We start from the raw sequence: 13,423 nt of genomic DNA on the forward strand, positions 1-13,423 counted from the left end.
GAATGTCAACTGCTCGGGGGAGGGTTATTTTTCTGTATTTTTTTCAAGAAAGCAGCATATTTAACAATTCCATTCACATACACATCTTACCTAATATTGAGACTAATTGCTGATAAATATTCAATGAGATTATAATTTTAAGAAAACAATCGTTTGATTTCATCTAAAACATTAAATAAAGACTGGCAAAAATAGTTTACACTAAACTTTAACTGCTATTTACAGTAACTATTTTTATTATTTCCTATATTCAGTAATTACTGTTTGTTACTAATATAAAAATTTTTAAAAAGATTTAAATTAACTGAAATATTTTTTCTCCTAAAACAAACATACTTAGGAATATCTTAATAAAAAGTTATCATTCTTTCTCACACTTCTGATTCTAAATCAAACATATTAGCCTTGGTTTCTTCACTGCATATACATCAATAGTTTAGTTGACGAAATCTTCAGTAGGATTAGTGCCGTGTCGTGGAAAATCAGCGCTTGGCGCGAGAGTATACGACGGCATCCCCGTATATATGAGTGAGGTCGACAGACCAGCCGCCAAAGGTGGGAAAATTTTATAAAGTAAACCCTGCTTTTCCTTGATTTTGAGCACTTTTCATTACTTTTTTCCTTTCATTTTATATATGTCCACATGTATTTCATTCCTCTGTTTTTCTTTCCTTCTTTTCTTTTCTTTTTCCCTCCCGAATTTTTCACCCCTTACTTCGGCGCCCGGGGCCGTCGCCCCGCTTGCCCCTCCCCCATGGAACGGCACTGAGCAGGATCTTGGCCACCTTCAATAGCAATCTTTCACTTATATACTATTATCATATTGATAAATTCTATATAAGTCTCTAATCAAGGAGGGATAACTGTTCCTCCCTGATCCCTCTAAATGACGCCCACTGAATCTCACCCTTTAACTGAATTATTTTTAATTAAAGAAAGATGTGTTTACTTTAACAATCGTAAAACACATTTACGTCTGTTACTTCCGATGCGAGAAATGGGATTTAGGCGCCCTATTTCAAATAATGTAGGAACTGTATATTTTCAAGAACTGAAGTCTGCTGACATGAGAGATTATATGGAATGATCGAAAGATCTTCCCTATCTTTCCTTTCGTATCTCAACCTGTGCTAGTGCTACCTACTAATATATAATATAGGGCGAGAGTATAGTACCTACTAAAATACAAACCTTTCTTCAACAGTTAACAATTTCATGTTCTGCCAAACTCAGTCATAGCGTTAAGAAATACAAGTTTTATTCACTGTTTGGTATTCTATCTTAGATGTTACATGTTAACATTTATATAGAATGGGTCTGCGTCATTTATATGTATATTGAGAGATCGGATTTCGTCTGCACGTACACGGAAAGAAAAGCAAATAATTGGGTGAAGTAATTTCTACATTTTGTGACTGAAATTTTGGGAGTTTCTCCGGGGGGGAATGAATTTTCTTCGGGGGGGAGATTTCCCCCCGGGCTACCCCCTGAATTCAACCCTGGTTGTTCGGTGGGGGTCAATGTTGCCAATTTTGGGTAAAGTCGCTAAATAAGGGGAATTCGACCTCAACGATAGCGTAGGTTGACCATAAAATTTTCAGTTAAAAACGGGACAGGTTCTTGCAACCCTAGACTTTAAGATCTACCTTTGTTCTTATCTGTGCCTTGATATCAGATTTCCTCCTCTCTCTCTTTGTTACAGAGCGGCTACTTATGAAAAAGGAAAGACACGTTGAAATTTGTTCAACACACAACCAACTGCTAAAACCTCTGCTGCCTTTCGAGCAGTACTGCGAACTATAGAGTATGTTTAATATAGGGAATTTCAGTTCAATTTTTGCCTCTTTGTTATTATTAATTATTAATACTTTTAAAAGGAGTAAAGATACTGGGTTTGTTATTTACTTCTTTCATTTACATAGAACGGGACGAATACTACTTTTTCCATCTACTGACGGGACGGCCGGGACACGCCACTAAAACGGGACTGTCCCGGTCAAAACGGGACGTATGGTCGCCCTACGATAGCGACAAAAAATATTTTTTTCCGATTGGAGACTTTTTTGGGTGATTTTTAAATGACGATTTACCTACTTACACATTTAGCGACTTTTTGCTCCAAAGAAAATGTTCATCTGTAGAGAAGCATTATTAGTTCAAAACAGTTTTTACGTTCTTTTTTTCTGTTTGTTTGTTTTAATCAGCGCAACTGATGAAGAGTTTGGAAATACAGCATACTCACTGCCCCACAATCCTGCATTGTTATGTTACCCTTGCCCTCTAACAAAGAACAACTACAAACTTGATGTCCTTTAGTTCGCAGAGTTTCCGTTGAGAAACACACGTAATACATCATTACCGATAGCAACAAGATTAGCTATAGATTGCGTGAATAAAGGCGAAGAAGATGTTTGTTATATTTGTCCTTTGGGGTCTTTTAATTATTCTGCACTTTTTCTTTTACAAAAAAATTGCTTAACGTAAGTACTGTAGTGTTAATTATTTCGGAACTATTTTGACCACAATATGAACAAAAGTACCCGAAACAACCTGAAATGATCCCTGAATTAAAGGATTGGTTGCGCCCTATTTACAAAGATGTGAGTAGAACCAGCGGCGCAAATCTGTCTTCAACATTGGGGGAGGGGGGGGGTAAGACCGTTACCATACTTTTTTTGGCGATGTCCAAAATACTTATGAAGTTGAAAAACAATGTTGTGGAGGATCAGAGTTGTCTTCAGCGTTGGGAGGCTGCAGATTTGAGGCTTATTCTGGGGGACATCTATTTTATCTCACGTTCCTTTGTAGCAATCGGACAAAAATAATCAAATTTCTCCCAAAAAACACATTTCAAATCGGATTATTGGGGAGAAGTCCCCCTCAGTTCCAAGATTGGAGGGGACATGTATCCGTCATCCCCCCCCCCACGAATTTGCGCCAGTGAGTAGAACATATTGTTTAGTTTACATCTACAACTTTAAAACAATGCTTATAGACAATGAATTTCTCTATTATTTTTTATAGCGACTTTTCACCCAAAATTGGAGTCGTCATATCCCGTTTCGCAAACTTATTGCCAACATTTTGGAAACTGGTTGCGAAGAGAGCTACAATGGATAAGTCGAGTTATTTCGTCGCTTCCGCTGTGAACCTAAGTACAAGATTCCAAAAAGAGATTAAGAAAAAATGAAATGAAACCTTTGAGTTTTACGTCCCACAGTTATGCCGGTTAGGCTAAAGGAGACGCTGATGATAAGCAATGAATGAAATGGTGGAATGAAGAAAGTGGAAGGAAACGGGAGAACCCCGAGGAAACCCACGCACAAGGTGTTTGTCCATCACAAAGTTCATTTGACGGGGGCTGGGATCGAACCCGGGACCCCAAGTACCGGAGGTGAACGCTCTACCACTGAGCCACCGCAGCTCTTAAGAGATTAAGAGTCACAAACATAGTCACTTTCAATTTTGTAATATATATAGGTCTATATATTGCATCACTGACTAATAACTAAAATCCTTGGATTGTATATATAAAAGTCGCCCCCTGCCCGTAAAAAGCTTCATTCGAACTCGGAATCGAACAATTGCATCTGTAAAACAGTGCTGATTTGATTTTAACGTTCCTTTCAGCAGCAAGGCTGTATGAGACGTGGACCTACAGATTAACGTGGAATCCGAACCACATAAGCTCCGGCCGGGAATCGAAAAAATGAAATGAAATCTTTGAGTTTTATGTCCTACGGTTATGCCGGTTAGGCTAATGGAGACGGTGATGAGTAATGAATTAAATAGTGGAATGAAGAAAGTGGGAGGAAACGGGAGAACCCCGAGAAAACCCACGCACACGGTGTTTGTCCACCACAAGGTTCACTTGGCGGGGCTGGGATCGAACCCGGGACCCCAAGCACCAGAGGTGAACCTTCTACCACTGAGCCACCGCGGCCCCCGGCCGGGAATCGAACCCGGGTGTCCCACGCCAAAGGCGTGTTCACTAACCACTTAGCCACGAGGGAGCTCATCTATAAGGCAGTGTAAACAAACAAAAAAACGCACACTGGATGTTTGCGCAACTGAGGATCAAAACATTCTCAATGGAGTATGAGAAATAGTTAACGCCAATCAAAGTGTGCTTTTGCTTATTTATTACTTCGTTAATACTTAATTCCTTCTAGAAATAGTGAAACTATACTATGAAGAAACACTAATAAACTAATAACAATTACGTTGTATTTCTTACCACACCACGACCATTTTTACCACCCATAGAATTTGAACCTAGTACTATACTGCATTAGTCACGCCGTAACGAAAGATGAACACCTGGCACTCGTAGCTGTTGAAGCTACCTGTATATCACGCGGCCTGCGTTGGTACTCCTCAACATAAATACCTCACAGCCCAAAGCCAGGAAACATCACAGACAGAAGACAGGGGCACAAGCAGTGCCTGACACTTCACGAACTCCAAACCCGCCAAGACTCAACTCAACATGACCTTCACTTACGTTCTAGAAACCAAACCAATGCTAAGGCACAAACTTACCAACTTCCTATATGAAAACACAAGAAAAAAAATCTAACTTTTTTGGTTCCAAAGTGATGACATAACAATAATACTAAAAAGGTTTTAATTTTCAGTAACCCAAACATTAATTAACTAGGAAACATAACAAAGCAAAAATAAATAAAAATAAAAATAAATTAAATTAAAAAATAAAAATCTGACAAGTAAACTCTCCCTGACTACTTTTTTTTTCAGTGAGGCTGTAAAATATGTCAGTATCTTCATAAAATATATATATTTCAATGTAAACAAGTTCTTTAAACAAAAGAAAGCTTTGTAGTAGAGCGCTTACCTCTGACGCGTTAGGTCCCTGGTTCGATTCCTGCTCCCGACAAATAGCCTTTTGGTGAACACTGTAGGTGTGGTTATTCTTAAGACTTTCCAGTTTCCTTACATTTTCTTGATTCCACCATTATCATGTATCTCATTGTCACCTTCTCTCTTACATTGATGTACAATCATGGGGCGTTAAATTAAAAGCAAAAAAAAAAAAAATTTGCAAATATCCAAGTAAAAATGAGTTTTCTAGACTACACAAGTGGCCCCGCGTAGGGTAGTCGCTAGCGCTCTCGCCTTCGGTGCGAACGGTTCCGGGTTCGATCCCGGGGGAGAACTCGGTCGAAAAAGTATCAAAAGATTTTAAGTCCAGCCATCCTGAATGAGGTTTCCTTGGGTTTTCCTCATTCACAGCAGGCAAATGCCGGAGTGGTACCTAACATATAGGTCCCAGGCCGTTTTCTTCCTTCCCCAATCCTTTCTTCCCTTCCTTTCCCCGGATAGTGTACTCGCCGATGAAAGTCATCCCTCATATGGGGTAACAAGGCCATTGATGCCGAAAGCCCAGAAATCTAAATCCTAAATCTTCACTACACAAGGAAATTTCCGCGCTGAAAACGGTTTATTAGCAATTATGTTAAGCAGTCCTGTAGTAAATCTGCACCAAGTAATAAATCGTCACATATAAAATGGAATGAATAAACACATAACATTCATTTTGCTACCTTGAAACATAATATGTTTCAAAACATTAATATTCAAAGTTTTTTCAAAATTCAGATTCACCCATTCCATTCTCCTCAATCATTTACGAGTTACAATAGTAAGAATTGTAGTCATAAACTACATTACTTACTTAGTACTATATTAAAGCAAGTTACACTAAAAGAATATATAATTAATGGAATATTTAACTAAAGTAATAGTTAACTAGTGTACTTACCCAAGCATTTGTTTCCTTCCTATCTTCTTTTCAGTTTGTAAACAACCTCGTTTCGCAAGCAAAAGACGGTAGTTCAATGACGTGAGCCATGGCGAAAGAAAGAGGTGTCTATAGGCGGCCTGGATCTCACACACAGATGGACGTATTTAACATATAGCTGAAGTATTTAACATACGTATACGTATGTAAAATACGGAAGATTGTTAGATATCAGACATCCTGCAGCGACATGATGTAATATCTAAGCGGGTAAAAGGCAGTACCTATGTAGTATATGGATAAAGTACGCTCCGTACAGATTTCCTTAGTAAACATAACGAATCCTTGTATTTGTACAATATACCGCTGTCCGGATAATGGATTTTTCTCAGTGTACGTTCTTTTCCAATGCTCATACTTGACAACCTATAATTTACCGTGCACATTACGAAGTTAAAATACTTTTTAATACATTTGTTGTCAGTTTTTCTAAATAATATCGATTTATCGCTGACGCATTGAACAATGAAGGGGATTTAAATTGTCAAGTCACAGCCTATTCTTAGAAGAAAATACACCTGCAAACTTAGAATTTGCTTTTCTTGTGTCTGTTCTGCTATTAGTGATAAGAGAATGCATACACATCTGCTAAGAACAGATAGCAAGAAAGATTATTACAAGATTCAATACCAAGTTGCAACCTAGAACACAAGCCTCTTTCTGACTTTTCCCTTCAATATTAATTAATTAAATATCTGCATCTTAACACCTTTAACGATAAAAAAAATCGCTTATAATAAGTGCTTTAACACTCACGAAGATTGGTTAAAAAGGAAATATTTATTTTAAAGAATACATTTTTTCGTATATTGTAATTGTGAATACTTTGTTCCAGTATTTTCCACCCCGTGTAAACGCATGATGTGCACATGCGTTAGAGACGGCATGTATGTGTAAATATTTTTGTAATACATCATTTTTGTATCTTGAATAGAAGTTAATCTCTCAATTGTGTGCAAACTTCAGTGAGGTGTATGCCGTCTGTCTTCGAATGACAAACGGTAGTAGTACAGCAATTTTGGTTACGCTAGGCGTGTGACGTTCGGTACGAGCGCATTTGTTGGACCAGTGAAACATTCGTTCCGTGCATAAAATGCGAACATTTAATCCAATAAACGTAGTCAACATTTTAAATCAAGCAGTGGTGGAAAAATATACTGTCGTGAGTGAGAATGGGGTAGAAGATAAGACATTTGCACGTACATTGCTTGCAATGATAGCAAGCAAATATGATGGTGACATTTCTCTAACAGCTAGTTACATATTCGATGCAGACACTGACACAGACTGAGCATGAAGATTCTACAAACGAAATGGATTTGGAACAGATAACTAGTCCATCAATTAGTGACAGTGAGCCTTCTACGAATGAGTATGAGATGTCATTTTCAAGCCGGGCGAAATTTGTACGTGTAACAGAAGCTGTTCTCAACAAATACAAAAAATTTCAAGCAATTGAGTTAAAACCCTGCAACTGCTCGTACGACCGCGTTTAATAACACAAATTTAACTCGCACAGTTTTTATATGTTCCTGTAGGTGAGAGACCTCTTAACTCTGAAGCAAAAAGAGATATGTAAACTTTGTATACGGAAATGGGTTCACGAGTAAATTCCAGTGTTATTTGATACCCCACATGACCCCTTTGGCATTTATCATATTTGACCGCGATTCAATATAGCGGCTTTCAAGATGGCGATCATGCACTGGAAGTACTCCCACATATAGATGCCCTACCCCGGTTTACAATGGTGAAGCCAGATCTATCAAAAGCTTTTTCATTTTTGTGCCAAAAGGGTATTTTTGGACATAGTCTGGATTTCAAGATGGCGTCTGTGTAGCAGCTCAACGAAGCATTTGCGCATCGAGTGACTATTACTACGTTGCTTAGCAACTCAAACTGAATCTTGTCACTAATTTTCGTCAAAATTCAACTCTCACGGTTTATGGACCTTCCTCGCAAGTTATGGAAGATATTTGTCGAGGATCCCAAAACCGGCACAAACATTGAACAACATATTCGATCACGACATTTGGGTGGTCATAAATGAAAACAGGACTGAAGTACGTATTACAATGTTCGTTTCATCCTTATTTGTATCACAAATTGAAGTACTTGTACTTCTTATATGTAACTTACTTTTCTTTTGCATTAAATTTTCTTCTAATTCTTGGATTAAATGAATTTTTTATTCAAATGTTGCAGTTTTCCACTAGTCTACTTCTTCTCCCCATCACCCCTCTCAGGATTTATGGCAGACATTACAACAAAGGTTGCATTACATTATGTTGTTGTTGATGGTTATTCTCTTTCGAACTGAGGTTATTTCATTTTGATTGATTGATTTTCTTATATAAACACTTACACTGAAACTTCAGGCACACTGAAACACCTACAGTGAAATATCATCAAATGGGATACTCCTCTAATGGAAATTGTAACTTCATATTCATGATCAGGCTGGTTGATTCATATAAATAAACACCAATATCAACAGTTTCACTTTGGTTGGTCAGTCTGGGGATGGGGTCACCACAGGCCATCAAATAGTGCCTCAGTGAGTTTGGCGCGTTTCAGTTGTGATTTCTCATTCATTCACGTAGCAAATTTGCTAAAGCTACATCAGTAGCTGTTCTTTCTACAATTGCCCCCCTTATAGGTGTGGTATGGTTGTTGTTGGATAATTTTGACCATGTTGTATCCGTGATACAATTTTGGAAAAAATATATGTACGTAATTGTAGGGTTAAAGCGATATCTAAAATTTATTTTTTCATAATTATGCTCGAAGACCATCATAGGTCAAAAGGGGCTCAAAATATTGAATCGAATTTTTTGAAGGGGAAAATAGCCAGGGAAGCTGTTATTTTTTTCTTTCAGACAAAGCCCTTGTATGCACCTATACATATGTCAAAGTTTGAACAAAATCGATCGATCCATTCTTCAGAAATAAATTAGTGTCATTTTTCCGATTTTGCGCTATTTCTTATGAACCAATGAGAGTTGAGGTTTGAAACGTGAGGGATTAATGTATCTTGAGAGTACCTACATACCACCCACTTGTCGACCCAAGATTCATCTGGGGCCATTTCACTATATTCTTCCACTCACGTCCTTAGTCTAGAAATCTTCTGATGTTGTATAAAGGGGTGATATGTTTATGTACTTTATTTACAAATCACGCATATCACAACCACAGCTAATGAACTGTATGATTAAACCCATATTACTGATTCACCCAGATATCATGGAGGATCGAGAAATAAGACTTGAATATTTTAGATGTTACTTGCTTCAATTCTTATTCAAAAGTGCATGCGTTAATATGATAAATATGACATGCTTTGTTCATATGTTAATATAATGATATAATACTTAAATATTAGTACAATGAATTACTTATCTTAACATCTTTCTGCAGTAATCGTTGCTTGCTGCTAGCTAAACCACATGTTGCTTGCTAACCATCATACTTTGTCTTCGATCACACATAAACTGAGTAACACTCTAAAACACCGTTAAGAACATGTGAATCTTGTATATTAATGAACATGAGTGTTTCTCTAAAACCTATGAATAAATATGCTTTTCTGAAACTATTAATGAATATGCCTGCCTAGTTGCACTTCGCAGCACATTGTCGAATGCACAGACACAACTTGAATAGCACACTGAAGGCACTGTTGCCAGCCAATGCAAACACAACTCACTAAAACTCACCAGAAAAATCACTAAAAGAATCAGAAAGAATTCACTAAAACCACTAAACTATATACAAAAAAATGAAACTAATATGAATAAAAATAATGCACATATGCAAGCTTATCCATCCTCCCCCTCCTTGATTGGACACAATCAATTAATATTCTAGGGGTAAAGGAATTAGCTTAGCAACACTACGCCGAAAAATGCCACTTTTACACTTCACAGTTGCCACTCGCACTAAAGTATCACTGCCCGGATGAACTTCTTCAATCACACCTAACTTCCACACTTGAGGAGGAACATTGTCTTCTTTTAACAATACGACCATGCCCGGTTGTAGATTAGGCTGAGCTGACTTCCATTTTCTTCTTTGTTGTAACTGGTTGAGGTAATTCCTTGACCAACGTTTCCAAATATGCTGCTTCATTTGTTGAATCCGTTGCCATCTTCCTAGTCTGTTGATAGGTGCGTCCAGTAGATCTGGTTCCGGAAGGCTGAGAAGTGTAGCTCCCATCAAAAAATGTCCTGGACTGAGATACATTGGATCTGTAGGATCGTTGGAAATGGCTGTCAATGGTCTTGAATTTAGAATGGCTTCAATTTGAATAAGTAACGTATTCAACTCTTCGTATGTCAGACTTGCTGTTCCTGCTGCACGCCGTAGGTGGTACTTCATGGATTTTATTGAACTTTCCCATGACCCCATGTGAGGAGATCTGGCAGGAATGAATTTCCATTCTAACCCTTCTTGAGCTGAGCGTTCCAGGATGTCCTTTCTGTTAGTCTTGGATTCAAAAAATTGTTGCAATTCTCGATTGGCGCCAACAAAGTTTGAACCATTGTCGCTACAGATAGATAAGCATTTACCTCGCCTAGCAACAAATCTCTTCAATGCTGCGATGAAGGCTTGAGAAGTTAAGTCTGAAACTATTTCTATGTGAACTGCTCTAGTGGCTAAACAGATGAACAACGCTGCATAGACTTTCATTTGAATTTTGCTGCGAATCGTGGGCTTGACATAAAAGAATCCTGCATAGTCAACTCCCACGTGTACAAATGGTCTTGCTTCATTTACTCTCTCCTTGGGTAAGTGTCCCATTAACTGTGATGACCTTGTTGATCTCCACTTGAAACAAACCAAACAATTGTGTACTATTGCCTTGACCATCTTCTTAGCTCTTGGAATCCAATATCTGGTACGCAAAGATGCAATAAGAAGCTGTGGTCCTGCATGAAGCAACCTTTTATGTTCTTCTTTGACTATCAGATGGGTGAAATGATGACCTGCAGGTAGGATGAATTGGTGCTTGTTGTCGTACTCCAAGTTTGAATGTTCCAATCTTCCTCCTACTCTTAGCATTCCTTCCGTGTCCAGAAATGGAAAAAGATCCTTGATTGGGATCTTTGTTGAAACTTTCATTTGTTGCTGCAAGTTCAATATTTCTTGATGATAGGTAGTATGTTGTACTATCTTGATACATCTGTGTAACGCTCAACGAAGTTCCGAAGCGTCAAGACTATCGGTTCTTCTTTCTAATTTCTTGGAAAGACAATTATGTTTGAATCGCAAACAATATGCTACTACTCTCAACATTTTGTTTAACGATGAATATCTTTTCATAAAGCTTGTTTCATGAACTGCCACCAAACTTATCATGACTTTCTTCTCTTCTGGAATATTAGCCGGCTCATTTTGTTCTTGACATGGCCATTCTGCTGTGTGAAGAAACTCTGGACCATGCCACCATTCTCGAGACTGAATAAGAGTGTTGGGATCCGCTCCTCGACTAACTATGTCTGCCGCATTTTCTTTACTAGGCACGTGGTGCCATTGATTAATTGATGTGATTCTCTGAATTTGAGCCACCCTGTTGGATACAAATGTCTTCCAACGATTGGGAGGTGATTTGATCCATGACAAAACTATCATCGAGTCTGTCCACAGGTGTATACCACTGACCTCTATATTCAATATGGATAGTGTTTTGTCTATTAGCTTCGAAAGTAACAGTGCTCCACATAATTCCAATCTAGGCAAAGTTTGCTTCTTCAGCGGTGCAACCTTCGACTTTGAACAAAGTAAATTGACTTCAATGTTTCCTTGTTCGTCTGTAGCCCTGATGTACACTACTGCTCCAAAATTTTCTTCACTTGCATCGCAAAACCCATGTAATTGAATTTCTTTAACGTTCTCTGAAGACATTACGTTTCTTGTAATTTGTATCTTCGCCATCGCAGGTAACCAAGACATTAATTGATTCCACTCAATTTGTAGGACTGTGTCTAATGGGTCATTCCAATCCATCCCTGTCTTCCACAACTTCTGTAAGAAATTCTTGTATTTGATGACAATTGGAGCGATTAGACCGAATGGATCGAAGATAGATGACACTATGCTGACGACTTGTCTTTTTGTCATTGCAACATTACTTTCTACTGCAGTTCCGTGTTTACAAATTTTGTTCGAAATTATAAGTTTATCTGTTAATGGAATCCATGCTATTCCTAAAGTCTTAACATTGTCTTGCTGACCAAGTATGATTGGCTGTTGTTTCTCCCTGAAGTCTTCGGAAACTCCTTGAAGTACTTTTTCTTTGTTAGAACTCCATTTACAAAGCTTGAAACCTGCTCTGCTTAAAATATTAATAAGATCCTTTTGTAGTTCTAAGGCCTTTGACACGTTTGGTACTGATTTTAACACATCATCAATGTAGAAATTGTGTTTTATTACTTCTGCTGCTTCTGGAAATTCCTTAGAATTTTCCTCCGCTATTTGCTTCAGACATCTTGTTGCCAAGAAGGATGCTGACGAAGTCCCGTACGTCACTGTTTGTAGTTCGTACGTCTGGATCGGTTCTTCTACTGAGTTTCTCCAAAGGATGAGTTGTAAACACTTGTCCTCATCATGAATTAATATTTGGCGGTACATTTTCTCTAAGTCTGCTGTAAATGCAACTGGATACAACCGAAACCTTAAAATAATGAAGTACAAGTCATCTTGAACAATTGGCCCAACTTGAAGAATGTCATTCAATGATTTGCCATTAGATGTTTTTGCACTTGCATCAAAAACCACTCTTAATTTAGTTGTTGTACTGTCCATCTTGAATACAGGATGATGTGGAAGATAACAACTGCTGCTACTGTTCACGTCTTCTTCTGTAACCTTTCGCATGTGACCCAAACTTAAATACTCATCCATGAAGGCGGCATATTGTTTATGAAACTCAGGATTTTGTAGCAATCTTCTTTCAAGCTGCTTAAATCTTTGTAGTGCCATGTTGTAAGACTCTCCTAAAGCTGCATTCTCTTCCTTCTTTGGTAATTTGACAATAAATCTTCCGTCTCCATTTCTGGTTGTATTTTGTAAAAAATGCTTCTCACAATTTTCTTCTTCCGGCGTGTAAATCTTAGTCTGAAGATCTTCGAGTTCCCAGAATTTTCTCAATTGTGTATCCAAGTCTGTCTCCATCTGAGCAAAACATGAAATTACCGACTGGTTGGCTTCTTCGGGTATTGAAGGCATATTTCCGACGACAACGTATCCTAGCTTCGTTTCCTGCAAAACTGGATAATTTCCTTTTCTAGTCTTCTGGCCTGGCTCGAGGAGACTGTAGAATAACCCCGCACCTATAAGCATGTCTACTGACGACGAGCGATGAAAATTTGGATCGGCTAAGCAAATATCCTTTGGCAAGTTCCAATTACTGTAATCAATATCCTTAGAAGGTATGCAACCTGTAATGTTTGGCAATACTAAACAATCGACCACTGCATTAAATTCACATGTTCTTGAATAAATATGAACTTCAACACTGTACTGAGCTTCGGAGGTTACAGAATTGATACCTCTAATGGGAACACGATTTTTCGTTTTCTTGAGACCTAATCTATGAAC

The 13,423-nt window shown here is 38.1% G+C and overlaps 1 protein-coding gene across 1 annotated transcript; it reads right to left on the bottom strand.

Annotated features, from left to right (window-relative positions):
• Window positions 1-9,679: 9,679 nt before the first annotated feature.
• On the bottom strand, window positions 9,680-12,805 carry LOC145683149 (uncharacterized). The gene is made up of 3 exons (XM_081754513.1): window positions 12,257-12,805; window positions 11,186-11,848; window positions 9,680-10,951 (listed from the first exon to the last, which is right to left on the bottom strand). Exons 1-3 carry the CDS (start codon window positions 12,803-12,805, stop codon window positions 9,680-9,682), a joined length of 2,484 nt encoding a protein of 827 aa, XP_081610639.1.
• Between the last annotated feature and the right edge of the window lie 618 nt (window positions 12,806-13,423).

This window comes from Thermobia domestica, chromosome 4 (assembly GCF_964235325.1).
Source record: "Thermobia domestica chromosome 4, izTheDome1.hap1.1, whole genome shotgun sequence".
NCBI lineage: Eukaryota > Metazoa > Arthropoda > Insecta > Zygentoma > Lepismatidae > Thermobia > Thermobia domestica.

Bases quoted from the DNA above. Each gene is read 5' to 3' on its own strand.
- LOC145683149 (XM_081754513.1), bottom strand. From the start codon at position 12,805: ATGGCACTACAAAGATTTAAGCAGCTTGAAAGAAGATTGCTACAAAAT. The intron at 11,849-12,256 runs GTAATAAAACAC...AATTTCTTACAG, and splicing joins AATTTCCAGAAGCAGCAGAA to AAGTTGTGGAAGACAGGGAT. The intron at 10,952-11,185 runs GTCATGATAAGT...TTGAACTTGCAG, and splicing joins ATATTCCAGAAGAGAAGAAA to CAACAAATGAAAGTTTCAAC.